We start from the raw sequence: 27894 nt of genomic DNA on the forward strand, positions 1-27894 counted from the left end.
CTTCGCATTATTGATTTCATGATGAAAAATGCCCAAATTCCATTTATTTTATGATGTTTTTGATATGAGGATATTTTTGCAATCATAAACATCATAAATAAATCCATTTAAACCAGCAAAGGTTTTAAATAGTCATTATTCATGCGAGGTGAACAACTTGCATTAAAGGGGATGAAAACTTTGGCACAAGTAGGCTTCTGTCAAAACAGAAAAATCAAAGAATAATAACAAAGAAATTTTGAGAAAAATCGGACAAATAATGAGAAGGTTATGAGCATTTGAATATTGCAATCACTAATGCTGTGGAGATCCTCCCATTGACAATGCGACAAGGATGTGTGATGTCACATGTGAACAACTTTTCCTTTGATGGACTATAAAATACCCCTAAAATGTCTCTTTTTGCTTTTTCTTATGGTGATACTGCTCTTTTATCTATGATGTATTTAAAAAAAAATCTGTATGACATGCCCTCCTATAGAAAGGACACATGATCTACCGATAGATGTGATAAAAGAAGCAGTTTAAGTAGAATATATACTTAAGTAATGGGGAGAATTGTTCACAAGTGACATCACATATATTTGTCGCTTTGTCAATGTGAGGATCTCCATAGCATTAGTGATCGCAATATTTAAATGCTCATAACTTTATAACTTTCTCATTATTTGTCCTATTTTTCTCAAACTTTCGTTGATCTGTTTCTTTGATTTTTCTGTTTTCACACAAGCCATCTTGTTCCAAAGGTTTTACAAAATCATGTTTTTTTTTCAAATTTGGGTCAGACTTGCACTTACAAATAATTTTGGAACCGCATATACCTCGTGTTCCGCAAATTGAGAGAGAGCTCATCATTAGAATGTAAACCAGATTCATGTTGCAAATAATTTGATTATAATTATAAGTGCCCTTTTTCAGAGTTGGAGTATTACTATACATAAATCTAAGGAGAAGTTAATATAACTTCAGAATAATCGAAGGAGACATTCAGTCTTTAGTTTCGTATAAGGGTTGAATAGGCACAATATGCAAAATTTTCAAACCTGTATCATATTCAACATTTTGTATGCTTACAATTAAATTTTTGGAAGTAATCTAGATAAATTAATGATATTGAGGAGATTTAATTACTGATATTTGTGAATTCGTTAAGAATCTTTATTAATTTAGGTACTCGGCTACGCGCATTTTACCAAAATGTATTTTCTACTTTTGAGCCACCGTACTATGAAAACAACGTACATTCGAGAGAAAAAAAGAAGCAAATATTTCACGGACTTCGTGTTGGAAAATGCTTATATATTAAGGCTGGAAGTGACTACAAACCATAAAAAGATTTAATCCAGGTTGTGTCAATCCATAATTGTAATTGATGATGGCTTGGAGTAGCAGCGCTCTCCACGTGGACGATGGTCTTGCTGAAGATTTTGCATCGAATCTGTCGGGTTTGGGAACTGAACTCGGCACTGGAGCATACAACATGAGGTGGGTGCACTTTGCATTGGTTTTCCGTTGTAAGCGAGTGCCTCTTTCGTCTATAATTATAAACTTTACTCGCTCTGCACGATAACCTAGCCTAACGTAAGGTTTATCTCAATTCAGTAGAGTAAACAGGCAGGGAGTGCAAGCTGTTCCCCTAGCGGATTCACCAGGAAAATCGGAAAAAAGGAAAATTAGAAAAGGAAGAAAGAAGTATGAATATATTATATGAAATGAAAAGGAAAGAAAGGAAGGAAGCTAAGAAATAAAAGAAAGAAGGAAGCTAAGAAATGAAAGAAAGAAAGAAGGAAGGAAGGAAGGAAAGAAAGAAAGGGGAGGGAGGGAGGGGGAAAAAGGAAAGGGAAATGGAAAAAGTGAAAAGAAAGGACAGGAAGAAAACAGATCTAGATCTAACTAGTTAAGGAAAATGGAAGAAAAGCAGGAAAAAGAAGGAATGAACAACAAGACTGAGAAAGTACAAAAATATATGGTCAGTTCCCCCATGTCTGCGCGGTCTCCCAAGTCTGGGCACCCGCGTATCTGCGCGATTCTAGTAAAAGAATATACGCAACGAGCACAAACTTTGCACATTCAATGCTAGACAGGTATTCATAAAAAAATTCGACTCAAAATGGTGGAAATATAATGAATTCAGGGCATTTCATGTGACGGTCTCAAAATGCAGCCTTTTGTCTAAGCCTGAGTCATATCGATTATTTTGAAAACCGGTGTTCGACAGCTCTAATTCGATCGAACATCGAATATTGAAGGCGGGGAAAATTTAATCTTGTTTTTTGCGTCGATGCGATGCGCTTTGCATATGCACTGACGCGGTTAGACAGGAATAACCGTCGTTTCTGGGGATTTATTCAACAATTTCTGACATTTTACTGTAATCCCCATTTACCGACGGTAAAGTGTCCGTGTGGGCTCCCATTCGTTATAACACCAGCACCTTTGTCCGACCAGAGTCCAAACTTTGGTGTAATATTTCACATCGAAGTTACAATCTAAGGATGTGAAAACTAAATATGCGAAATATTTGATTCTTATATTTTCAGATTATTTAAACGATATAGATGAAAATGCATGAAAATGATACTTTACCGATGTTTAGTTGAGTACGACCCAGGAAAACAGGTCGAAATGGCAGCCAAACTATGAAATATTTACAAACGAACGGAGAGGGCGTCAACAATGTACGAATGTGATATCGATATTGCATTCCACCAGCAAGGCAATAATACGATATGATACACTCACGAAGACAAACGATAATAGTTATAATCGCGATATATCGAGACATTAGCGATAATGACGTCATTCAAGATGGCAACTTGTAAGATAAACCATCAGGTCAGGAGAAAATGGCTTAGATGACAGATTTCTCAATCATCCAGTGGATTTTTTTTTATATCTCCGGTCCAAGGTATGCAATTACTTAAATTGTTTGTATTTCCTTGATAATGTACGTCATAATTTTCACTCAAAAAACAGTTTTAAATCGCGATCTATAAAACGCTAGTTCACTATAACGTTGTCTGTAGCCACGGACCCCGCAGCTTTTCAGTCTATGTATGGTGAGTGGAGCCAACGCAGTTCAGCGGAACAACCAAAATACAGAGACTGAAGCTTTTGGTCTATGACGCGGTATGCGCTGGCGTTGGCCGGGTGATCGTTGCACAAGTAGATGACAGAGCAAAGTTCGTTTGTATTTTCCATGATCACAAAACACACAAAAAAAGGCCGGGGACCAAAGCAGAATTCTTCCCAAAATATCTTCAACAATGATATTTGCAGATGACAACATATAAGTTTAAAATGAAACAATAATAAAGACATGAATCACGCAGAGTCGATCCGAATGATTTTCGGTCAACTAGCATTCGCAGTCCATTCACCAGCCCCGTCCGCTGCTCCATACACTCACTCTCCCGAAACGACAGGCGTGCTTGACGTCAGCGCCAGCAAACAAGTGCAATCAACGGAGAGCGCTGTAACTTGCCTGAGATTGTGTAGTTGGATAAAAAATGAGCTCCAAATAAATTTATGGGAATAAATACGCAATTTTCTCTGGATGGTCATTTGAATTGCTATTCAATGCTGATATAACGATTGTGAGGAAAGGTAGTTGAATATGAGTTATGACGATGTTCGAGAATTAATCCTAATAATGACAATCCAGTTTTAGACGCAATTGAGCATGCGATCAAAATAAATACGAATGTTTCGAATCGAGCCCTAAATTCATCTAAATTATTACGATTTAACAAGATTTTATGGTCATACTAAGAAAATTGACGATGTCAGCAAAGTATGTTATGTTCATATGGAAGAATTAATACGGGGATTATTTCTATTGTTATTCCATCTCTGGACGTCTCTCCATAAAGCTCCGAGAAAATAAGCACAATGCGCATGCGTGTTCGATGACGTATGACATTATTTTCCCACTCATGAAATCAGAGCCCAAAGTTGGGCACAAACTAGCTTCAATTGCTGGGGAAAAAAAATCAAACACAATTTTCTCTTTTTTGTCATGTAAAATGTTATTATATGGTGATATTACGAACTTGAACAGAGTTTTTGCATGTAGACAATGTTCGAGAATCAATCCTGACGTGACGTGATGATTATTTTTTTTAGACAAGTGCACTAGCTCGACTCAAGAAGTGAAGTCGATCGTCATGAGCTGTCCGCCATTGAAAATTGAAACGAAATACAAACGTTTCACATTAAGCTCTAAATCCATATTAATGATTATCATATGCAAATTATTGTTAAATATTACGATTGAATAATGTTTTATGGTCATGATATTAATATTGTTCATGAAAGCAAGATTTATTTTACGTTGATCGCGTCAATTTCCGGCCATTTTCTGGTTTGATTAAAGAACAGTAATGCGCATGCACGATCGATGGCCGTGACTTCCATTCATGAATTCATCGTGCATAAATTATCTCGGCACGAGCAGACGAGTAAGACTCGAACTATGATCGAAATAAACTTCAAATTAATGGTGAATAGCATCATAATTACTCAATCAGTTTCATTTTGGGGGCAATAGAAATCAAGTTAGTAGTAGTAAAGTTGGACATTACTGATATTTTGATGATTGATTGTGTAAACCAAACGAATCGGCCGGCCGACGTATTTTTTATTATTTTTTTCGATGCACCGATTTTGCAAAATCTGCACCGGTGTTCGATGACATCGCTCGAACACCGATTTTGAAATCGATTCGACTCAGGCTTACTTTTGTCATCAAAATCCCCGAATCGTGTGCAAAGTGAATGAGTGCGCAGACATGGGGTACCATTTTTTTTTTCAATCTGAAAATGACTGCCCGAGGTTTTTTCCAAGAATAGAATAGAATAGAATTTATTGACTCTTACGACCCCCTTCTGGGGTATGAGAGTACAACACAATTACATGACATGATAATGATACAAAAGAAAATAATGTATACAAACATATGATAATAATACAGAAGAAAAATACCGAATACAGTGTACAAAAAAAAAACCAACAACAACAACACTAAAATACAAATGTATAACAGTATGAAGATGTTCTAAACCTAGGCTATGCTAAACATGAATTTACAGTATCATACAGTGTGGCAAGCATGCTTCAAAAGTGGTGAAAACCATATGAAAGATTATAAATACTTACAAAAACTATATAAATAGCCTAACTATCTAACAGGTCCAAGAAAATCATATATTTCTTTCAAATTTTATGAGATATTTGGCACACTAACTCATTATGATGTAAGGAACATAATCAACTGAAAGATTTTGTGAAATAAGAAGAAATTCATGTTAAATCTTAACTCAAATTGTTAGGTGCGCAGACTTGGGGCCCACCATCATACATTAGCTAGGGACATTGGCAGCGGAAGCCAAAAATTTTAGGAGGGGACAACCTAAAAAATTTTGACAAGCAAAAAAAAAAAAAGGTTCTCCACCCAAAAATTTTAGGGGGGACGTAGTAAAAAAAACAACAAATTTAGGGGGGGACCGTCCCCCCCTCCTCAAATTTAGGGGGGGACACGTCCCCCCCGCTTCCGCCGCCTATGGCTAGGGAGGGATATATAAAATCAAAAGATATGACTTAATGACAACCGCATGGGCGAGAATGGCGGGAAAATGGGAGAAATAGGAGAAAAGAAACAGGAAATGAAGGTAGAGCCAAAAGTATACCAAAAGCTTTGGTCTCTGTTATTGGTTGTTCCGCTGAACTCCGTTTGCTCCACTCACCAATTACAGAGACTGAAGTTCTAATTCAATCTGTACAGGGACTCAATAGCCATACCTGTATATATTTATAAGTTCGAATAAACCAGGTGGAAGTTGCGCGATTCTGTTTTGGTGCATTTGAGGCATGTTTATTTTGGTCCAGTTCTTTTTATATTTTTATGAAATAAAGACAAAAATCAATGAGCCCCATCGGGGGGATTTTGCATTGATAACCCCCTAATGGCGGCTGCATGATCGCGAGCCGTCTGTGTACGAGGAGAAATTGAAAAAAAAATAAAATGTTTAAAAAAACTTGTAACAGATGGCTGCCAGCCAAAAGCTGAATAGAAAAATTAGAATATAAAGAAAAGGGACAAGCAAAAAAGAAACGAACTTAATAACATGGCTGGGCTGCCGAGGATTAGATGAAAAGAACGGGAAGAAAGGTGGATCATGGGTGGATGGCATCTATCTTAAGCTTGCTAAATTGCAATCAGGACAAAAAAAATCCTTAGCCAAGTGCTAGTCATATCCCTGTATGTCCTAACCTATAAGTAAAGCTTTACGTTGGCTAGATTTACCGTAAAAAGCCTCTTAATGTTTACTTTGGCTTAATATCCAAGCTGGCGACTTTTTAAAAATTTTACCACATTTGCTATTTGTGCTGCCTCAAAGCATTTAGTTTATTATGCGCAACTGCTTTGAAGTTGTGTTGTGTATGTACTCGCTGTTTGATAAAAAAAAGTGGCCATCTGCAATTCCAGTTCCAGGGGCTCCGCCCTGGACCAGTGACAGGGTGACAGCACCAAGGGGAGAAGCATGGGGGCGTTTGCCCTTTAGTGAGTTGGCCTCCCCACTTGCTCACCCCCAAAAATTTTTTTGGAAAAATAAAAACAAATGTATAGTAAGTTTCATCATAACCATCCTACTAAAGACCTCTGCAAAGTGCTCAAAACAGCCTTTTCGTTCTTTAGATTTAAAAAATTTCTCATCCATTCACTGTTACATGTAGCTCCCTACAATTTTTGTCAACATAAATCCTTTAGGTCATTAGGTCTATATAAATTCAAAATTTTGCTCACGCTATGCACTTGCAGTAACTGTTCTTGCGATTAGAGTTTTCATTATTAGTTTTAGCGAGATACACATCCTACGTATATTCATAATTTTCATAAATCAAACATTTTTAGCTTGCGCTATGCACTTGCATCAATTGTTTAGTTAGATAGCCATCCAGTTCATGATAATAAAATATGCCGAGAACGTTCAGTTATATCAGGATATAAAAAATTTCAGCTTGCGGTGAAATATCATCTTCATGACCAGGTCCCATTTCAAGTCAGTAGTGCCTACATTGAAAAAAATTAGCTCACCCTTCTTACCCTAGGTTAAAAATCCTGGTGCTGCCACTGCCCCGTACCCAATCCGCATAGCATTGGCCCCAAAACGTTCTACAATCAAGAACAAAAAAACAAAAGGACTTGAAAGGAAGTTGTAAGATATGATGTTGTTCTAGGAAAAAAAATCAATCTCAGAGTTAGATTCTGATGAAAATGTGATTTTTTTTCTTGCTCGCTTGCTTGGGAATTTTATTAAGCAACTTTTTGCTGCACGCGCCATGCTGTGCCCCCTCTTTTTTGTACTTATCACGCATTGAGGTTCGCCCTAATGCTCGGGCACAATCATAAGAAACCCTGTTCATACCATGATATGACCGCGAAATTTTTGGCTCTTGCCCCCCCCCCCCACCACCGATCCCTGTTTTGCCCCTGGTTTATCTAATAAATTATATTCAAAAGTATATTCCAGGTACCGATTTAGTAAAATGTAACATGAAAGAAACTTTAAAGGAGAATGAAACCATTGGAACAAGATAGCTTGTGTGAAAACAGAAAAATCAAAAGTTTGAGAAAAGTCGGACAAATAATGAGAAAGTTATGAGCATTTGAATATTGCGATCACTAATGCTATGGAGATAGCAAATTGACAATGGGACAAAGATGTGTGATGTCACTTGTGAACAACTCTCCCCATTACTTTAGTATATATTTCACTTGAATTGCCTTTTTGTCTCACCTGCGAAGCAAAGTGAGACTATAGGCGCCGCTTTTCCGACGGCGGCGGCGGCGGCGGCGTCAACATCAAATCTTAACCTGAGGTTAAGTTTTTGAAATGACGTCATAACTTAGAAAGTATATGGACCTAGTTAATAAAACTTAGCCATAAGGTTAATCAAGTATTACTGAACATCCTATTAGAGTTTCATGTCACATGACCAAGGTCAAAGGTCATTTAGGGTCAATGAACTTAGACCATGTTGGAGGAATCAACATCGAAATCTTAACCTGAGGTTAAGTTTTTGAAATGTCATCTTAACTTGTCCAAGTTCATGAAACTTGGACATTAGGTTGATCAAGTATCACTGAACATCTTACATGAGTTTCATGTCACATGACCAAGGTCAAAGGTCATTTAGGGTCAATGAACTTTGGCCGAATTGGGGATATCTGTTGAATTCCCATCATAACTTTGAAAGTTTATGGATCTGATTCATGAAACTTGGACACAATAGTAATCAAGCATCACTGAAAATTTTGTGCAAGTTTCAGGTCTCATGATTAAGGTCAAAGGTCATTTAGGGTCAATGAACTTTTGCCGAATCGGGGGTATCTGTTGAATTACCATCACAACTTTGAAAGTTTATTGGTCTAGTTCATGAAACTTGGACATTAGAGTAATCAAGTATCACTGAACATCCTGTGCGCGTTTCAGGTCACATGACCAAGGTCAAAGGTCAATGAACTTTGGCCGAATTGGGTGTATCTGTTGAATTACCATCATAACTTTGAAAGTTTATGGATCTGATTCATGAAACTTGTACATAAGAGTAATCAAGTATCACTGAATATCCTGTTCGAGTTTCAGGTCACATGATCAAGGTCGAAGGTCATGTAAGGTCAATGAACTTTGGCCATGTTGGGGTTTTTTGTTGAATAACCATCATATCTCTGTAAGTTTATTGGTCTAGTTCATAAAAAATGGACATAAGAGTAACCATGTATCACTGAACATCTTGTGCGAGTTAGAGTAGTATTCAAAGTAAGCACTGCTGCTATATTGAACCGCGTGATGCAGGTGAGACGGCCAGAGGCATTCCACTTGTTTATCACATCTATCCATAGATCATGTGTTCTTTCTACATGAGGGCATGTAATACATATTTTTAAGAATACATCATGGATAAAGAGTTTGTATCATCATAAGAAAAAGCAAAAAGAGACATTTTGAGGGTATTTTATAGTCCACGAAAGGGAAAGTTGTTCATCAGTGACATCACACATCCTTGTCGTATTGCCAATGGAAGGATCTCCATGGCATTAGTGATTGCAATATTCAAATGCTCATAACTTTCTCATTATTTGTCCGATTTTTCTCAAACTTTCTTTATTCTTATTCTTTGATTTTTCTGTTTTTACACAGGCCTATTTGTTCCAAAGGTTTCATTCCCCTTTAATGATATTTAGTGAAAAATTATAATTCTGAAATCACTCCGTGCAAAAGACTTTATCTTTAGTCTGCATGTCTGGAGCTTGGACTCTTGGAGGAGTTTTTTATTTATTTTTTAATGGGGGGGGGACTTTTTAGGTTTCTCCATCTTCATAATAGATTCATAGATAGCTAGTTATCTCACTCATAGTCAATGTGAGGGACCTATCACCTACGCTGCCAAAGGCATTGTATGATATTATTCCCCTAAAAACAGGGTCACTCAGGGTTCTCATTTTTAATAGATTCTAATCCTTATTTTGTAAAATTTCACCTAGGGCTAGGTGATTTTGATCTTGATTCTGATTTTGATACTTCTAGATTAGAGTCTATATTGTAATTATTTTCAATACTTCAATGATTCTAAGACATTTATTTTTATGAAAAATGTATTACTTGAATCAAGAATTAAATTTTGGATATACTCTAGATGTAGGTTCCCTGTATACAGAGAAAGAAGTCAGTGGAGCAGTAGTTCCAATAGTAAAGGCTGAAGCAAGATGCAGTCCAGCAGAACAACCAGAGAAACAGAAATGGCACAATTAATACAATTTTGCACCGACCGGCCAACTTTGAGCAAATTTTCTCATCAGTAACTGTTTGAAAATGTCATAGCAAGCCTCTCAAACACATTTCAAGGTCAATAATATGCCCACCCTCTTTTCTGAATAGAGCAAATGGCTGTATTTCGGCTCCACCTCAAGGACATTGTAAAATTCTCATTCAGACATCGCTTCACGTGGCCTGCTTGGCTTTGCCATATAGTTTTGATATGGAATGAAGTTAGTGACCAAACGGCAGCTCACCTGTTTGTTCACTGCATGTGCACATGATTTTGGTCACTACCTTCAGTCTATATCACTCATTCAGTGAACAAGGTTATGTTCTCTGTTAAACTCCCTGTGTAGTGAAATAAGGTTGGCAATGTTTGGCTTACATGTTGATGTATTTTCTCTTGTTCTTGGGGCCAAATGCTTGATTTTTTTCGACACTGTCAGTTTCCATTACAACTATTCATCATGTAACTTGGCTCTTAAGTAAATTAATTGTTTTAATTTTTTCTGAATTAAAAATAGAGATTGTTCAATGACTATTTTCTTGCAATTTACCTTCCACCAATAGAGGGCCTACACAAAAAATGCTCAAAGTTCAAGTTTTTGAGTGCTCTGGTGAATACAGAAATTATCCCCAAAATACTAATGAAAAATAAATCACAACTGTTAGGAAATGAGTATTTTTTTTTAATTCTAATGAATTTTTAAATTTGTGTTGTATACTGCCGTAGACCTACATGTAAATTCCCCACAGTCAGGGTGGTTGCAGTGAACAAGTGGTCTATATCAAAATTACGGCACATCCAAGCGAAGCGATGTTTTACTGAGAATTTGAATAATGACGCCAAGATCGAATCCGAAATACAGCTGTTACTGATCAAGGTATTCAGAAAAGCGGTGGTCATATTGACCTTGAAATGTGACTGAGAGACTTGCTATGGCATTTGCAAACAGTTATACTGATGGGAAAATTTTCTTTAAGTTAACCGGTGGAAACTGCATTAGCGCCCAGAAACTGAAGCTTTTGGTTTATTGCATCAATTGTTCAATAAAAAATTCGGCTCACTCCCTGCTCTGGGGCAGAGCATATAAAAGCAGAATGTCAATTGTCAATGGACTGATACTTAGCTAAATAATTAGAATACTGCATGGTTTTAATTGTTGCTTGACTGGTGATAGGGCCCAATGATTGCATGATCATTTTCCATGACAAAAGCTAAGAAAGATAATTGCATACCATCTCAGTTTTTCTCCCAGTCCCTAAAAATGTATAAAAAAGTGAAAATGTTCAATTATCTTTATATCTTGCCAAGTTTGATTTTATCATCAGCCAACAGAAACTGTCTGCATGCATTTAATTTTGTTAAATTCATTTACTTATATATATTTTTTTTCATATTTGTTTATTTATTTTCTTATTTTTTATTTATTTTATTGTTTTTTTATTTTTATCATTGTTTTTTTTTTTTTTTTTTTGGGGGGGGTTGTGATTGATATACAAACATGTACCAGAGTAACATCTTGTTATAGCAAATGATATTATCCTCCAATGCCTCCTGGGTACAGTGGAATTAACATTTTGGCCTCATAATCATATATTATCCCATGATGTTGCAATCACATTCTTATATCTTCCTTTCTCCAGTGAAGTGTTGGCCCTGCCTATGTTCAAGCAAGAAGAAATTGAAGGGTAAGTGGTAGATATTGAATTGAGAGAAAACTATTATAAAGAATCCCTTGAGTTATTCAGTGTACAAGTTTGTGATATAACGTTCTCCTGATCAGTAAGTAACCTCTTTGAGCTGAAATAAGGGTTAGCAATGTTTAGCTTGATTCCTCTTGAACAAGAGGATAAATGCTTAGTTTACCGACACAGACAGTTTCTACTAGTTACTGTGAGCTACATCTTTTACTTTCCAACAATAGTGGGTCTCACTCAAATTTACATTTTATTTGTGCTCTGTTGAAGAACAGTCCCCCAAATTAGTATGAATACCAGATCATAATGAATGGATTGGGTATTTTCTTTACAATAGTAATCAGGAATGGAAGTGTGTGTTTTCATACTCAAGCCATTGTAAACACCCATATGGTGTTATTTTGGTTTCCAACCTCCGCACACGCTGATTTCCCTCACTCGCCCATGATAATGGCAACTGAGATGTCTGTCCATATTGGCATCATAATTATGTGTGTATATCCTTTTTATTATATGGATTTGACGTGTGATTATTTGTTTTTTTTTTTTTTTACTTTTTGTTGTCATTATTAGACGAGGTACAGATCTACCTACCACTCTTGAGAAGGCATTTGGTGCTTTCTCTTCCATCCATGCTGCAGCAGCTGCTGAAGAAGAGGAACAGTCAAGGTAAGATTGGCAATATGATAGTACGGTAATGATAACAATGATGACGACGACGATGATGATGATGGTGATGATGATGATGATGATGATGATGATATACTACATGTATGAGGTAGTTTAGTGGTGGAATAATGTACCTTCATTTGAAAGAGCTTATTTCCAGTAAGATTTCCAGCTATTGTGTATCTTGGGTGTCCATTTTGATTTAAGTTACTAATAATGGGAGGTTGAAAGGGAGAGAAAAGAGAGATATATGTATTTAAGAGAGGGAAATCTCCTAATAACATAAAAGTATTTTTTTTTACTCATTTTTTAGTTTCCAGGTGATTTTGAATGCAGCCACATCACCTTTCACTAAAGTGAACGAAGACACCTTAACTTACCTCAACCAAGGCCAGTCCTATGAACTTAAAATCAGAAGGCTAGGAGCTAAGGATTTTGAAGGCAAATTATTTAAGGTAAGAATGCAGTTGGATCATGGAGCTATTAAACGCAGAAGGAGATCCTTCTTCCAATTCCTCTGTTAATCCTTTGTTATCGCTTCCCTCTGGCGAAAGGATATCTAACATCAACCGGCGAGCCGCCAGGAAGAGCCCGCTTACGTAACACGATAAGCCCGCTCGTAAAATCTTAGGTCAGTGATTTTTTTAAGGTTCCTGCGAGGCACCACCGTAAATGCCGTTCTTCCACATGACTTCCCTTCCAGCTCTGTTTTTTTTTTCAAAATTGAAACACGACTTGCTGTACTTCCAACATTCATATCTCTTCGTACGTATTCCTGATGTACGTCTTTGATATATGGTTGAACTTCTGAGATGATCCCCTTTGCATACATACCAAATACGTTACAATCTGATTTAAGCCAGCCAAGGTACGTACGGAGAAAGTTGGATATTAGTCATTTATGTATGTCTGTCTTTCTTGCTTTATTCAAACCTTTTCTTGTGCGCTCCTGTCTTAAAAATTACAATGAGGGGAAAAATCATACTTCAAACTTGATTTCGATGGTAATATTATCTGTGGTATTTAGCTACCTGAATTAAGAAGTGAATGTTCATATTTTTATCAAGTTTTGTTCAAGTTAATTGCGATGATTTGACCTGAAGGACCTAATGTAAATATCCCAATGCTACTAATACCATGGTCACATTTGCTCTACGGCGGCCGTACGGCGAGTCGGAAACAGTCGTTTTATTCATTTTTATCTTTACCACCGACATGTAGCTGGTACAAAAAATGTTAAAACGGCTGGTTTCGACTTGCCGTACGGCCGCCGTAGAAAAAATGTGACCAAGGTATAAGACACCATGTCCATGTAGCAATGGCAGTAAAATTCACCAATATTCCCAGTAAAATTTGTGGTCTCAATACAAATAGTTTACAAACAAAAAAAATGTATAATGTAAAAATAAAAAAAATCAACCAGTGGACTGTTTCATGAAAGAACTTGTCTGATGTTTTATCCAACAAGGGCGGTATTTTGAAAGCTCAATTAGCGGTCAATTAGCATTTTGGTATTCTGAAAAGTCACTTAAGTGCCCCTTTCCTTATTTGGCAGGGTTGCGTTGCGCGAACTTGCAATAGTACGCGTTATGACCGCGCGAAGACTTAATTGAGTAGTTACGAGACTTTTGGTATTCTGAAAAGTCTCATAGCGCTCAATTAGCGGACTTTCCAGTGGGGAAAGATAATGGTGATAAGAGGTCCATTAAGTCTCATCATATCTTGCTAAATGTGGCTTTCATTTCGTATAAATATCATCAAATTGGTGTAATACAAGGAGGAAGGAAGGAGGATGGAAGAGAATAAAGGAGAGAGCTAAAAGTGAAGAATAAAGGGGGAAAATGTGGTATATAGAAACAAGTAAAATAAGGAATAGGGACTATATTTGTTAATAAAGAAATTAGAAAAGGGGAAAAAGGAGACAGAAATTGTGTACTTATAGGGAAAATATGACTATTATTTTTCTATATTTTCTAGCTTCATAAACTATTTTGTTTTTGCACACTTTTTTTGACAATAATGAAATTGCCAAATCTCGGTAGATGCAGCAATGTGCAGGGGTGAATTAAACCTTGTTTCTGACAATGAAAATAATAAGCATAGACCCCTTTAATATTTAAATAAATATAGAATAAAATACAAAAAAAATAGTTGAGTGATGCCATCGTTTTCCCCACCTGTAAAAACCTATAAATGTCATAACATTTGTACATTAAATTTTAATAAAATTTCGGCTTTCTTTTTAAATAATGCTTGTTGATTTTTAAAATATGTTTATTCAAATTTTGTTGGAGAAGATTTCTCATATAAATGAAAAGTATGTAGTTTTTAAAATAAGTAGGAATTAAGTTAAAGAAGAACCCCCCCCCTCATGGCCCAGAGACAGAGGCAAATAAAACATTGTAAAAAAAGAAAAAGAAAGAAAGCTACAAATGGATTCAAATAGGGGGGATGTGAAAAAAAAAAGAGAAAAGCACAAAGGTACAATAAATGAGAGAGAAAGGGAAAAGACAACAGTCAATTTCAACAACATAACGAACCTCTAATCTCAGATGCAAATGCTCTAGCATTTCAGCAAAAATTCTTTTTATCAAGATCGTGGTGCAGTGCAAGGCAGCAAAGTGAAGAGACACTGCGCGCTAGGAGAAAATTTTACGTTGTTAGAGCGCATTTGATTGGCTAATTCGGCTCAGTAGGGTAGTGGTCTAAAGGGACTTAATTGAGCGCTAATAGAGTTTTCAGAATACGAATTTGGAGGTACATAAGCGCTCCATTAAATGGGTAACTTAAAAGGAAATTTAAGTGGAAACTTACGAGACTTTTCAGAATACCCCCAAGTCTTGTTTTATCCGACAGTTGACATAGGAACTGAGTGTCTCAGCCAATCAAAATGAAAGAAAGAAAGTTGTCAGATCTGACAACTTGTCAGATGAAATATTTTGATGAAACGCTCCCCAGAACGTTAAACTGAGCCACTGACCGTTTTAGTCCACAATGGGTAAAATGTTACAGACAGAACTTCTAATTGATCTTGTGCATCTCTTTCTTTCATTCTTTTTTATGCAGAGTGTAGTTCGAGTACTATTTCATGATAAGCGGTTGCAGTACACTGAACATGCCCAGATTGATGGGTGGAAGACAAACCGACCTGGAGAGAGAATATTAAGAATAGACCTTCCGCTTTCATACAACATTGTCAAATACAACACTGCCTCACAGAACATCAATGAAGTAGAGTTTTTCTGGGATCCCTCGTCAACAGTTGGGGTTTTCCTTCAGGTGAGAAACTGTCTGTAAATACACTTCCCTTACAAATTAAGATAATTTTTGTAATATGAGAGGTCTGGGAAAATGTTTGTAGGTGTGGGTTGTTTCGTCATTCCAGGAGCCTGCAACACAAAGCTTATCAATTTTGTATAGTGGTTTATATGATTGAATGTACACAAAGTTCAATGCAATTTATAATGAGCCCTGTGATCAATCAGTTTGTGTTCCTGGGCCTAGATGGGACTGATGATGGTTGAGGTATGTCAGTGTTGCTTTAATACTTCAGCTTGTATCAAACTGTTGCTCATTTTAGGAAAATTGAAACATCATGAAAATAAGCCATGAAATTTCTGAGGGAACACTGAAATTGGATTTATTATATTCAATAATTTAGGAGAACTTCCATAAGCCATTGATAGCACTCACAAATGTTGATATTTTTTCATGTGAGATCATATAGTATGGAAACAAAGAAATGGTGCACTTTTATCTGGATATTAGCTAAAGCTAAAAATATTGTCATCAGTATAAAATATGAAATGTATGTGCAAAAATTATTTTAGGCCAGTCATTTGCTTGAATTTTCTATTGTTTTTCTTTTTTAACACAGACATTGCGTAATTTTTCCATATCTTCAAAGGAATTGTGACAATATTATTAGACAATATCAATCCCATATTCATTACAAATTATTTTACTATGTTAATTTTTGATTGTGGTTTTGGTAAAGGCTCTTTGAGCTCCATTGTCAAAACATGACACAAAGGCTTGTTGCCTTCTAGACTTAATTCTTCTTACACCTCAGTATCGAGTCAAGTATTTAATTTAGCCCTTCATAAGTTATACATGACTAGGACATGTTCATGGGTCCTTAATCAGAATCTCAATCATTTGATTCCCAATCATTTTGATGTCCAATCATTTTGATACCCATGAGCTAAAGTCTTATTCCTTAAGGCCACTGCACACCTTATGACCTGACTGGCTTGCGACTGAGTGAGGGGAGATGTGACGTCACAGCTCTTGTCAGCTTGAGCGTCGCAGACCAGTCAGACAAGTCGCAAGGAAAATCGGAAGGATTTGACATATCGAATCCTTATGACTGGATCGCAAGCTCAATTCAACCTCCAGCCAATCAGACGGCAGAGTTGCATAACTCGTACGCATACGCAGTAGCCTAAACACAATTTCTCAGATGCTATGCCAAAAAGCGAATGCGTGAGTCGCAGATCGGATCGCAAGGTGTGCGTTGTCGAGGCTTATGACTGCCTTGCGATTCATCTCCCCTCACTCAGTCGCCGACCAGTCGGGTCGTAAGGTGTGCGGTGGACTTTACTTTATTTTAATTTCATGCTGTTTACAAGAATCTGAATGCGTTTGTTAAGAGTTGATGAAGGTTGTTGGAAAAATAAAGAGGCGCTTTGTGATAACTCCTGATTAAACTTGGGTTAATATCTGACTTATTTAGCACATGAACAGGTCACCAGTTTAATCAAACACTCCTTGGATGCATTATCATTCCTTCACAGATTCACTGCATAAGTTCTGAGTTCACAGCGAAGAAGCATGGGGGAGAGAAAGGAGTTATATTTAGGATACAGGTTGATTCATATTATGTTGATGATGATGGTACAGAGAAGCCTTTACATGCTGCCAGCTGCCAAGTCAAGGTCTTCAAGGTACATATCTTTAATATATATATTTTTCATTTATATTGCATCTTTTCTAGTGCTAATATCGATAACCTCTTTATCGCTAGTCCTGTCGATAATCACATGTTTTTGCCACTTATCGATTATCGATGACCTTTCTCTCGTGTCAATTATATCCGCTATTATGCAGGGACGGTGATTTCCCGCAATCGCGAAAAATGGACGGAATTCGCGTATACAGCCTTTTAAAACAGAAGGTGGCAAACGGAAAATCACAGAAAAGATATTGATTTGACTGTTAGCAGGTATTTTTTTTTTCAATTCAATTCATTTAATCTTCCACTCTTGTTCCTCCTTATTATTTGTTATTTTAGCCAAAAGGTGCAGACCGGAAACATAAAACGGACAGAGAGAAGATGGAAAAGAAAACAGACAAGCACAAATACCAGCCGTCCTACGATTGCACAGTTTTAACAGAGGTGGGTAGCCATTTATATCTCTCCTGTGTAACAGAATTGGGATGTGTGCTAGATTTTTCTATCAAAAAATTGATGAAGTCATTATTGGTATGAACTTGACCTAAGGTGGAATTCATTTCAATCAGTTTTGATGAGTGACAGAATAAAGGGAGTAAAAATTGAAAAAAATAAAAATAACATTGGAGAGCAAGGGTCTGAGAGTAAGTCTTGTGAAGAAAAACATAATGGTGAGTTAGATGGAGGGGAAGTTTTAGTGGCATTTGTAGAGATGCCAAGTTCAAGGTTCAGCTATGCATTAGATTTTCCATGACTCTGTATGGGGATAAGCTGTGATACTTGCATGAGAAGGAGATTGGGGGAGGGGTGAGCTAGAGTCCCGAAGGCAGGAGTCTCGCATCTAAAGCATGAAACTTGGTTTATTTGCTTTTGTGAGAAGATGGTATTAAAAGCAGATTCAGTTTGGTATGAAAAATTTGGGAAATGAATTTGTAAGAGATGCACAAAGATAGATAGGATGACAACAAGCTTTGCAAGAGATTTCTTCATGAAAGATGACATAAAAGAGTTGGGAGTAATGGGAGAAGATATGTGATGGAGGAGTGGAATTTGTAGAGGAGTTTTCGTGCCTAGGGGATAGTGTGTGGTTGATGGATGTGAGACTGCTGTGATAGCTCTAGGAGCAATGTTTGGATGGATGAAGGTTAGGGAATGTGAAGAGTTTCATAGATTTCCTTTGAAGACAAGCGGAATAATGTATAAGATTTGTGTGAGATCAGTGATGCTGCATAGGAGTGGGACATGGTGTTTGAGTAAAAATGAGATGGTGATTTGAAGAGGACAGAGAGAGAGAGACAGAGCAATGCTTGGTGTGAAGTTAATGCATATGAAGATGATGGGAGACTTGATGCAGAATTTTGGTATGGATGATGTAGTGTACTGGGTGACAAAGGCAAATGGGGTACATTGGCGTGGGTGTGTGCTGAGGGATGACGGGCATGTGAGGGGATAGCACACATAATCATTGAAGGAGATCTCAATTTTCTTGCTAGAGTTTTGGGGTCCGAAATGTTACAATACTTGTCATGTTCTTTGCTCCTCTCCAATGAAATATTGCTTCCTCAAGGCAGTGGCCTAGGACAAAGAATCATAGTTGTAAAGAGATATAGTGGCACTGACATAGAGGGCAACAAATTCTTCCACCAATACCATCAAGCCCTACTTAATTGCTGTTATCAAACCATGACCAGGCCAATAATGGTATGCTAAATTGAAATCCTTTTGATTGAAAAGTCATAGTTTTCATGTTAATCTTATAATTCCATTCTTGATTATATATTTGTAATCCATTTACTACAAAGCCAAGATAAGCATCTGTACTGCCTAACATATTCCCCATTTTATATGCCAGTCGCCGGTGTCTATACCGCAGCCTTCCAATATAAGCGGAATCCAGAACCCAAACCCTGGTCTATCATATCAGAATGAGAGTGGGAGGAGGAGTTTCTCATCATTAGAACAATGCTACTCACCGTTGGACAGCACCTACTCATCCATCGAACAGAGCTTTGTAAATAGTACTCCAAACAGGTGCGATGCTTTCACACTTTTGTAACTCTGAGTTGCAACTCTGCCTAATCTTACTAGGAAAAAATATATACTGCCGTTATTAGCAGCAATTGTTAGAATGTTCATTCTTGATTTTTAACATTGTTTTTATTATTGTTTGTTTGGTAGGTGAATAGCGAACTGAATCACTGACCAGTAGGTCTCTCCTCCCGATATAACTGATTTGGGGAGGGGGGTGTAGGAGGACCACTTCCCCGGGGTTTCCCCCTTCTCTTATATGAATATTGAAGTGGGTACTTAAACGTGCAAAGGTGGTGACTCTCCTCTATTTAACATCCACCCGAGGGACATATTTACACTCTTTGACAGTGTTTCTCTAGATATTTATATCAAGACATTTAGAGCGGTCTATTCATATCTCTACACCATTTTAGGTAACAGAATTAAATTTTTGTTAATTAAATATAACAAAAATAACCAATTATGTCTCATACTTGAATATAAATGGCAGTTGTGTATGCCGTCTGAATATTAAAATGAAAGGACCACACACACACTTGTATGTATGAATAACAAATATGTGACAAATGATTTTGGTACAAAATGTGTGATTGCTGAGAAGTGAGCAAAATAAGCATGGAGTTTCAGCCAGCCAGCTGCAGCATGGGTCTTTTTCTAAGCAATAGTAATACACTGTCCTGCATGTACTTACCCTTGTTTGAGATCTTCATTGTTCTCATAAAAGATTTCATGATTTCATAAAAATAAGGTTTATGCAAATGTACCAGATCTAGAGCTACAATTATGTGATGATTACAATTGAACTAGACCTTTTCATTTGTAATGAAATCATTGTTTGCTGCAACTTTATTTTAACTGTTTATTTTGTTTCTACTAGATCTCCTGCTCCATCAAACAACCATGTTCTTTCACCTGAAGTATCAAATGCAGAATCACCATCAGTAAGTAGAACTCATCATTTTCTTTGTAATTATGCTATTGATTTTGTGACCTGAAGTTTTTATTACAGTAAAAAAAAAAGAAACCAATTGATTCTCTTATACTGATGATTTGAGCTCTGATTTTGTAAATACCAAATTTTTCAACACATTCTTTGTTAATTCATAATTACCACTATCTCAGATATATGTAATCCTGAAAATTAGATGCAGAAATTCAAAGAATGATACCAACATTTCAAATGCTGATGCTCTTCTCTCATCTCTTCCTTCATTTCCAACTCAATATCTTCCTTTTTTGCTTTCTCATTTACTTCTCCTTATTCTGTCTTTTCAAGACTAACCACATGGTTAAGCCTAAATGCTTTATCTGTACCACCATGCACATAAATCATTCAGTTCATCCATTTAAATTCAGTTCATCCATTTCAATGTGCTACTAGATACACATCTAATCATGTATTACACTGTCTTTTTTTCTGTTTTTGTTCCTATCTGCTTGATTGATCAAATAGCCGTTATATCCACACTACACAGCAGCTCAGACACAAGAATGGCTGAAGCAGCATAGATTTGATAATTATTGTAAACCCTTCCAGAATTTCTCAGGTAAGTGCTTATGTATTAACTACTTTGTTCGATGTTGCACCTGTAAGGGAATACCTAACTTGATTAGGTGTTTGTTTTATCTCCTGAACTTTTTTTCTCCAAGATATTTGAAATTGTATAGAAGGGGCACAACAAATTGTCTTAAGCTGAGGATTTTTGGTATGCATGCACTTGTTCTTTTTAAAAAAATCAATCTAGAAAGGGATTGAGTAACATTGTGAAGGTTTCCAAAAAGCTGAAGTGTAATGCCCTACATGCTGTCAGTACATGCAATATTGTTTCAAGAGGAAACCTTGAAAAATTATTTCATTATCAGCACTGCATGCTTTGCAATCTGTAAGAAAGCAAAATTTCCCCTCCATAGCCTACAGTGTTATCTTAAGTGTCCATATGGAGTTCAATGACTACTGTCATCATTATCGCTGCAATTATGCAACAGATTAGCTATAAAACTCGAGTGATTCTTGTCTTACCTAAAGGTTTTCAATTAAAAGGAAAGTAAAGCCATTTTAATGGAAACATTTGCTTATGTAATGCTAGTTTCATGCGGTAGCATAATTATTATCTACATGTATGTTGCAACCTTAAAATAATATGTGAAGTACATTTCCACCATACAAAGCAAAATAGTTTCCTACATGGAGAATGACAAATGTATGTATATGTTTCATTGAATTGAAGATTGAATACCAATACATTTAAATTTAAAAAAAAAAATCTTGTATTTTTTTAAGGTGCTGATTTACTGAGACTAGCAAAGGAAGATTTAATTCGTATCTTGGGTCCAGCTGATGGTATTCGACTCAACAATGCCTTACAAGAAAGGTCAATTTTTATTTTCCATAGACTAGTAAAGCATAATTTATTCATTGTTATATGACAGATTTTGATGAGTGATCTCATTTCATTGGCCTCGTACTCCTAAATTTTCTTAATAAGTAAATAATAGCGGTTGGTGAAGATAATGGGCAAAATACCACCTTCAAGGCAAGCTGTATGTTTGCTTCAGAAAGAGAGCATTATCATTCAGCTTGTGAAAGAGGTAATAGTTTGCCTTGTCACCTTAAATCAAGAGGTACTTTATATTCCACATCTGAAACCACTATCATGGAAGAAGCCATTATTTATACTTCTCTACAAGAATGATTTGTGTAATGCATATCACTGAAGTCCATCCTCATTGTACTGGTAGTGCATAGATATGAATTTTAAACACAGGCCCGTATTCTGAAGTCAGGTTTAACTTAGACCATGGTCTAACTCTGTGATAAAGTAATAGGAAGCCCTGAGTGTCAAAATTGTTATCAAGTTGTATTTTTCTTATGTTTACTGTGCTCTTTCCTGATTCATTGATGGTGAAGACAATCATCTATTTTTATATTCTAGGCAATCATGAATGATTTGAGAGCCAGTGAGTTGAAATATGATATCTCTACTGTAGTGATTTATGTAATTATTGGCTATCCATAGTTGAGCCACAACTTTAAAACCGAATTTAAGTTAAACCAGACTTCAGAATACGGGCCATATTTTTGCATTAGCAAGGTGAATGTGATATCACAAAGGATTTCATTTGAATCTGATATATCACCTCAGAGTGTGCTACAGTCATCCTAAGGTAATGGATAATGTTGAGTTTGGTTTTGAAACGGCCCCAAGTTCTTAAAAAAGGAAAGAGAAAGTTCTCCCTTGACAACCCTGTGTACCCATTTTTTTTTAAATATCTGTTAAATAATTTGAAGTGATTTGAAATTCTGTAGCATTAAGGTCTGTATTCTGAACTCTGGTTTAGATTAAACCCTTTATAAAGTTGTTTAACTAGGAGAGCCAATAGGGGCACAAATCCCTAACAGTACACATCTCATGTATGAACGTGTATGACACCCAAATTGTTTGGGAATGATAACTGAAGTATTTTGAACTATTTTTCATCATTATGAAAGCAAAAGGAAACAAAATAGTTAGCATAAGAAATATACAATATGAATAGAATGTTAGAATTTGGCTCCCCATAATTTCAGCACAGACTTACATGTAGACCATGGTCTAAGTTAAACCTGACTTCAGAATATGGGCCTAAGCGTTTTTTGAAGGGTAATAAAAGTTTTGATGGTAGCACGTGTTTATTCAAATTTATATTTTTTGTGACAGGTTTTAATTGTGTAAATCAATCTTAAACTGCTTGTTTCTTTTGGTGATAATAAGTCTTTATTTTTTGCCCCACAGACATATCAGACCAAGATTAACAATGTACGTCTGTCAAGAAAGAGAACAAGGTATCATGCTCTTACATATGTATTCAGATTTTTTCATTCAAAATGGCAATATTTGTGGTATTTGGCTGATTCCACTATAGAGACATAATTTTTTTTTTTTGAGAGAGTTTGCCTGTTTTGTATTAGTTGCCTTCCTGTTTTACAATTTATTATATGAAAGTATGCCTGTCCTAGCACGGGAACTCCTTCATCCCAATAATTTTGTATTTATTGTATAAATCTTGATAATGTATTTACTAGACATTAGTAACTCTTTCACAAAATCAAAATGTCACATAAAATCAAACATGCATTGTCCCAATAGTGAATGTGACTTTGGAATTCCTGTTTGTATTGATAATTATAAATCAGAGATACGATTCTGTCAATTATTAGATGGTTCTTTACTCCAATATATAATATGACACATGCCCACATATGCTTATTCTTGTTGCCATTTTCAGGGTCTATCAGCATTTCTAAGTTGTCAGTTTCCATTTGCTTCACTGCAACTATGCCAGGACTGAATGTGATATGATGACAATCCACCTTAATTTGAAAGAATTTCTCTCAAAATCATTGCTCTCTCAGGCTACAGGATATTGCATATTTGTTATTTGATTATCGCCAGACGTAAAAGACAGAGACACGACAATATAACAAAAACTTTCACATCCCACTTTTTAGCTATCACTATCAGAATAAAAATAAAATATTAGTTTGGGTAGACATTTATACAACACTGGTGAGGTGGATTGTAGTAATGCCTGTATATTATGACATTTCAAGGCAGATTTCTCTTCTGAAAGCTGTCGAAACATCAATATATCATGAAGTTTCAGTGTCTCAATATCATTGTCATATCATGCTGCCGTACTGCTCTCTGTCTCTATTTGCCTTTGGCTTCGGTTTCTTTCATTAATTGATTTCCCCTATTTGTTTTTCAGTATACCATGCCATGTACCTTGAGAGACCGTTGGTATCAGAATTGAAAGCCAAATTAGCAGCACTATACCATGTTGACAGTGAACACATCTCAAGAATTCTCAAGCAAGGAGTTGGAGGAATCAGAGTTTTAGTCAGTGATGAGGTCAGTATGTCACCACGTTTGATTCTCCTCAAATTATCTTGGGTAATAAGCCAGTTCGTAGTTCCTTTCTGCGCATGATCAGAAGATTCTACGCGTGATCAGAGGAAGGTCATTTGTACTAAAGTGACATGGTGGTTTAAAATCTAATGAGATAAGCACCAACTCTGATGTCTTGATTATTCATATATTCTTTTGAATTGTGGTTTTCATTTACATCCACAAAAACCAACAATGTGTCCACGAATGACTGGTATTTCACAGTTTGCCAAGTACATTATGCAACAAGCTATGATATGCATTCAAAGTAGGAATGCATGCAACAAATACCATCATAAAGTGTTCATTGGTGTGCTATTCTAGTCACCTGGGGGCCGTTTCATAAAGCTGTTCGTAAGATAAGAGCGACTTTAAGAACGACTGGTGAACCTTTCTTACGCGCTAAACCATCGCCAATTCAATATACCACTTACCGCAAGAAGGGATCACCAGTTCAATTTGTTCATCCTGCTATGTAAGGCAAGCTTACGTAATATCTTGCTTTGAAATCTGCCTATCATAATGAATGAAATAAAGGTCATTTGACCAAAATTGTCCATGAAGTAACTACGAACTGGTCTATTGGCTCAATGGGTTAATGGTATATCTTCACCAAACCTACATGTATTAACTTTAACCTAACCTAGCAACAAATATGAGCCATGCATTCATCATATACTCAAAGGTATGCATGACATGTGAAGATTATTTAGCTAACAAGTCAAGGTCTGGCCTAGCAACAATCATGAATCCTGGAATATTTTAGGTTTAGAATTCCACCATTATTAAAGAAAATTCCTGAAGGTGATTGAAATGAAGAAAAAAAAACAAACAGATGGTAGCCTGCTAACATTTCAGCCATTGTAGGCTGAATATTTGAATACCTTTTGTGAGCTAGTTATTCAAATCTACATGTACTTTGGGACATGAGACCTAATGAATGCATGATAAAAGATACCTCCTCTCTGCCTATTGGATGATATCACTAAAGTCTATTGTCAAACAAAATGTTTATGCATGAGAATTTTTAAATTAAATCATGGCGTGGAAATTTCTTCACTAACTATCAAAAAGTTTGCTCTAGCATTTGCTGGGGTATATAAGAAAGGCCTTGCTTGCTCATAGGCTGGAGGCAGTGAGCAAGCAAGGCCAGTGTGCAGTGACACATATAATAGAACATGTGACATCTGATAATGATGTCATTACATATTGATGTGACTACATCAACATTACAATAAACATGCACAACACAAGACTTCACAACATACCATAACCCCCAGCTAACCTTTATGCTGAATGCTGGCCTTGTTTATTATCTATTTATGTCAGCCTCTTTTCGGCTGACATGAATAGGTGATGCTAGTGGGCTGCGTTTTCAACTCAAAAGTAATTTATGCTAATTAGATTTGAACCAAAGTCTCAGGTTTATAGTGCATACATATGTTTCTTTGATCAACAAATACTATTCTCAAATTTGTTGTTTTTTTGACACAAATATTAATTAGTTACACTTTATGATTATGAATTTGTATTTTTCAGATGGTGCAAAACATTACAGATGAGAGCAACTTTTCACTAGAGGCAGTGAAAGGTATGTAGAATTATAAGGGCCTGCTACTCACACCCCCCCTTGCAAATTTCAAATGCACAGATCTGATTGGTTGAAAGTCATGTTGCAATTGATTTTTTAATGTACCTTGAATGTAATTTCTGTTATGTGCCCATGAAAATTCTCTAGAAAAAAGTGATGAAAAATGAGAGCTCACTGGTTGATCTCAAATGCAGTAAATGTTATCAACTTAACAGAGAAAAATTCCCAGAGTAAAATGTTGATAATTTCATCAAAGTCTTATTATAACAATTTTAAAGTTTAGCAATATTTTGTGAACACAGTTACATGCCATCATGAATGTGCAATAGGTGGGTGTCTTGTCTCCACTTTCCTTTTTCTTACATTATAAAACAAAATCCCTAGAGAGTCGTGATTATCATTACTTATTAAATCATGATCGATCCATGAAGTTGTCAATCCATTTTTTTTACATTCTTGGGAGAGCAATATCATATTTCATATCAATGCAAAAGAATTTGGGGGATATGACATCATCAGCTTGCTCATTGCATATTCATAAAGACATGCTTAGAACAGTTTGACCAAAATGTCATAATTTTGTTATTCTTTGTTCAATTTTGATGACATGTTCAGTGCTTTGCTTGTCTGATTTCAACTCATATTATTTTCAGCCAGGAGTACTCCTTAAACCAAAAGGACAATTGGCATGAAATGGATCAAAATTATTTCCAGTTGTCTGACTGCCATAAATAAATTTCCCTGCAAATACACATACAGTGTATGGCATTAATATTAATTCTACATTGGACTTTGGTTTTCATATGGTCCTTTTTCTTGCTCAAATCTAAAAATATATCTTTTAAAATTCAGCCATTTCTGAAGCAATTTTTGTTCAAATAAATGATTATGAATAAATTAACATAAGCTTATGTTTAACTTCAAGATAGACACTGTTCTCACTACCATCCTAAAACTGGAAACTAGTTTAGCGTGTAATGAGAACGGTCGAAGAGATCTTCCAAAGTGGTTCAGAAAACTACCTCTGTGATGCAGTTTTCACGATCGCTTTGCCTCGTTAAACTGGTTTTAGTGTGAGGACACAACTGTTCTTCAGGAAGCGATCTTCGCACATTTTGAGCGCGCTACTCCACACACTGTGAATGTCTACGCCGCAGTTTTGAATTTTTCGCAAAACATGTCACCCCACTGAGTTCCCATAGCAACAAGACCACTTTATGTGAAGCGGGTTTGAAAACCACTTTCCGTTGATCAAATGAGAATGCTAGCAAAGCGATCTTCCAAACTGTTATCCTGAATTGGTTTTCAGTAAACTAGTCTTAGAAAGTATGAGAATGGTGTCAAAAGCCTTCCTGTATTTGTTAATTACAAACGTCGTCGGAGTACCTTTGTATTGGGCATTTCTTTTGCTTTTTTTTTCAGATCCCGATGGAAACACATATACAATAGTGATGAAGTGAAAACATATCTCTGAAGAATAACAAATGAACTTATCTAGCAGAAGCGAAAGTCTTCATTATATGGAGTCTGAAATCCTTGGCAGTAATCTTCTTGGACTCTATCCAGCACTTCTACAATGCACAAGAGAGGAACGAGTTTGCATCGATTCTTGTCATTTACATCTCCTCTGTGTATTGGTTGATGTACGCTATGTACTCGTTGAACAGCATTTGAGTAGGAGGACAATTAAAGGGGAAATTCACCCTGACATAAGTTGGTTGCAATAAAAGCAGAAACATTTGAGAAAAGTATTGGTGAATGTTTTGGTTGAAGAATAATGGAGATATGAATTTCTAAAATGTTGATTTTGTGATGTCAAAGATAAGAAGCTCCTCCATTCGGGTAATGTAAATTCCATAGGATGCAATTTTCTGTAAAAATGGAAAGAGATTTTATGTAATTGTTGGGTGGATATCATCAGGCACGTCATTTTATATCCCCTACGATAAGAAAAATATTTTCATCTTCCATTAAAAACATTGCAGTCAGTCGGCAAGCCCTCAAAAAGTTGCTTCTTTCATCCAAATGATATTCTCAACTAGAGGGTTTTTGCATTGGTAATGAGCTTGGTTCGGACAAAAAACACCTCTTTTTATTCGGCCATTGCTGCTCTAAATATTGACCAATCTTTGTTTTTGGTATTTTTATAGAGAAGATATATTATTCTTTCAGGTCATGTGTCTGGATTTTTAAAAAGAT

The 27894-nt window shown here is 36.2% G+C and overlaps 1 protein-coding gene across 1 annotated transcript; it reads left to right on the forward strand.

Moving 5' to 3' along the window:
* Window positions 1–1202: 1202 nt before the first annotated feature.
* Window positions 1203–27894, forward strand: LOC121411111 (transcription factor CP2-like). The gene is made up of 15 exons (XM_041603637.1): window positions 1203–1485; window positions 11469–11513; window positions 12096–12191; window positions 12505–12646; window positions 15258–15470; window positions 16988–17137; window positions 17485–17589; window positions 18998–19176; window positions 20054–20117; window positions 20630–20723; window positions 21458–21548; window positions 22950–22999; window positions 23926–24068; window positions 25644–25695; window positions 27118–27894. Exons 1-15 carry the CDS (start codon window positions 1373–1375, stop codon window positions 27153–27155), a joined length of 1575 nt encoding a protein of 524 aa, XP_041459571.1. The 5' UTR covers window positions 1203–1372; the 3' UTR covers window positions 27156–27894.

Source organism: Lytechinus variegatus, chromosome 3 (assembly GCF_018143015.1).
Source record: "Lytechinus variegatus isolate NC3 chromosome 3, Lvar_3.0, whole genome shotgun sequence".
Taxonomy (NCBI): domain Eukaryota; kingdom Metazoa; phylum Echinodermata; class Echinoidea; order Temnopleuroida; family Toxopneustidae; genus Lytechinus; species Lytechinus variegatus.

Excerpts from the sequence above, each read along its gene's own strand:
- LOC121411111 (XM_041603637.1), top strand. The coding sequence starts at position 1,373 with ATGATGGCTTGGAGTAGCAGCGCTCTCCACGTGGACGATGGTCTTGCT. Across the intron at positions 20,118-20,629 it reads CAAATGCAGAATCACCATCA|CCGTTATATCCACACTACAC; the intron begins GTAAGTAGAACT and ends TTGATCAAATAG. Across the intron at positions 23,000-23,925 it reads CTGTCAAGAAAGAGAACAAG|TATACCATGCCATGTACCTT; the intron begins GTATCATGCTCT and ends TTTGTTTTTCAG.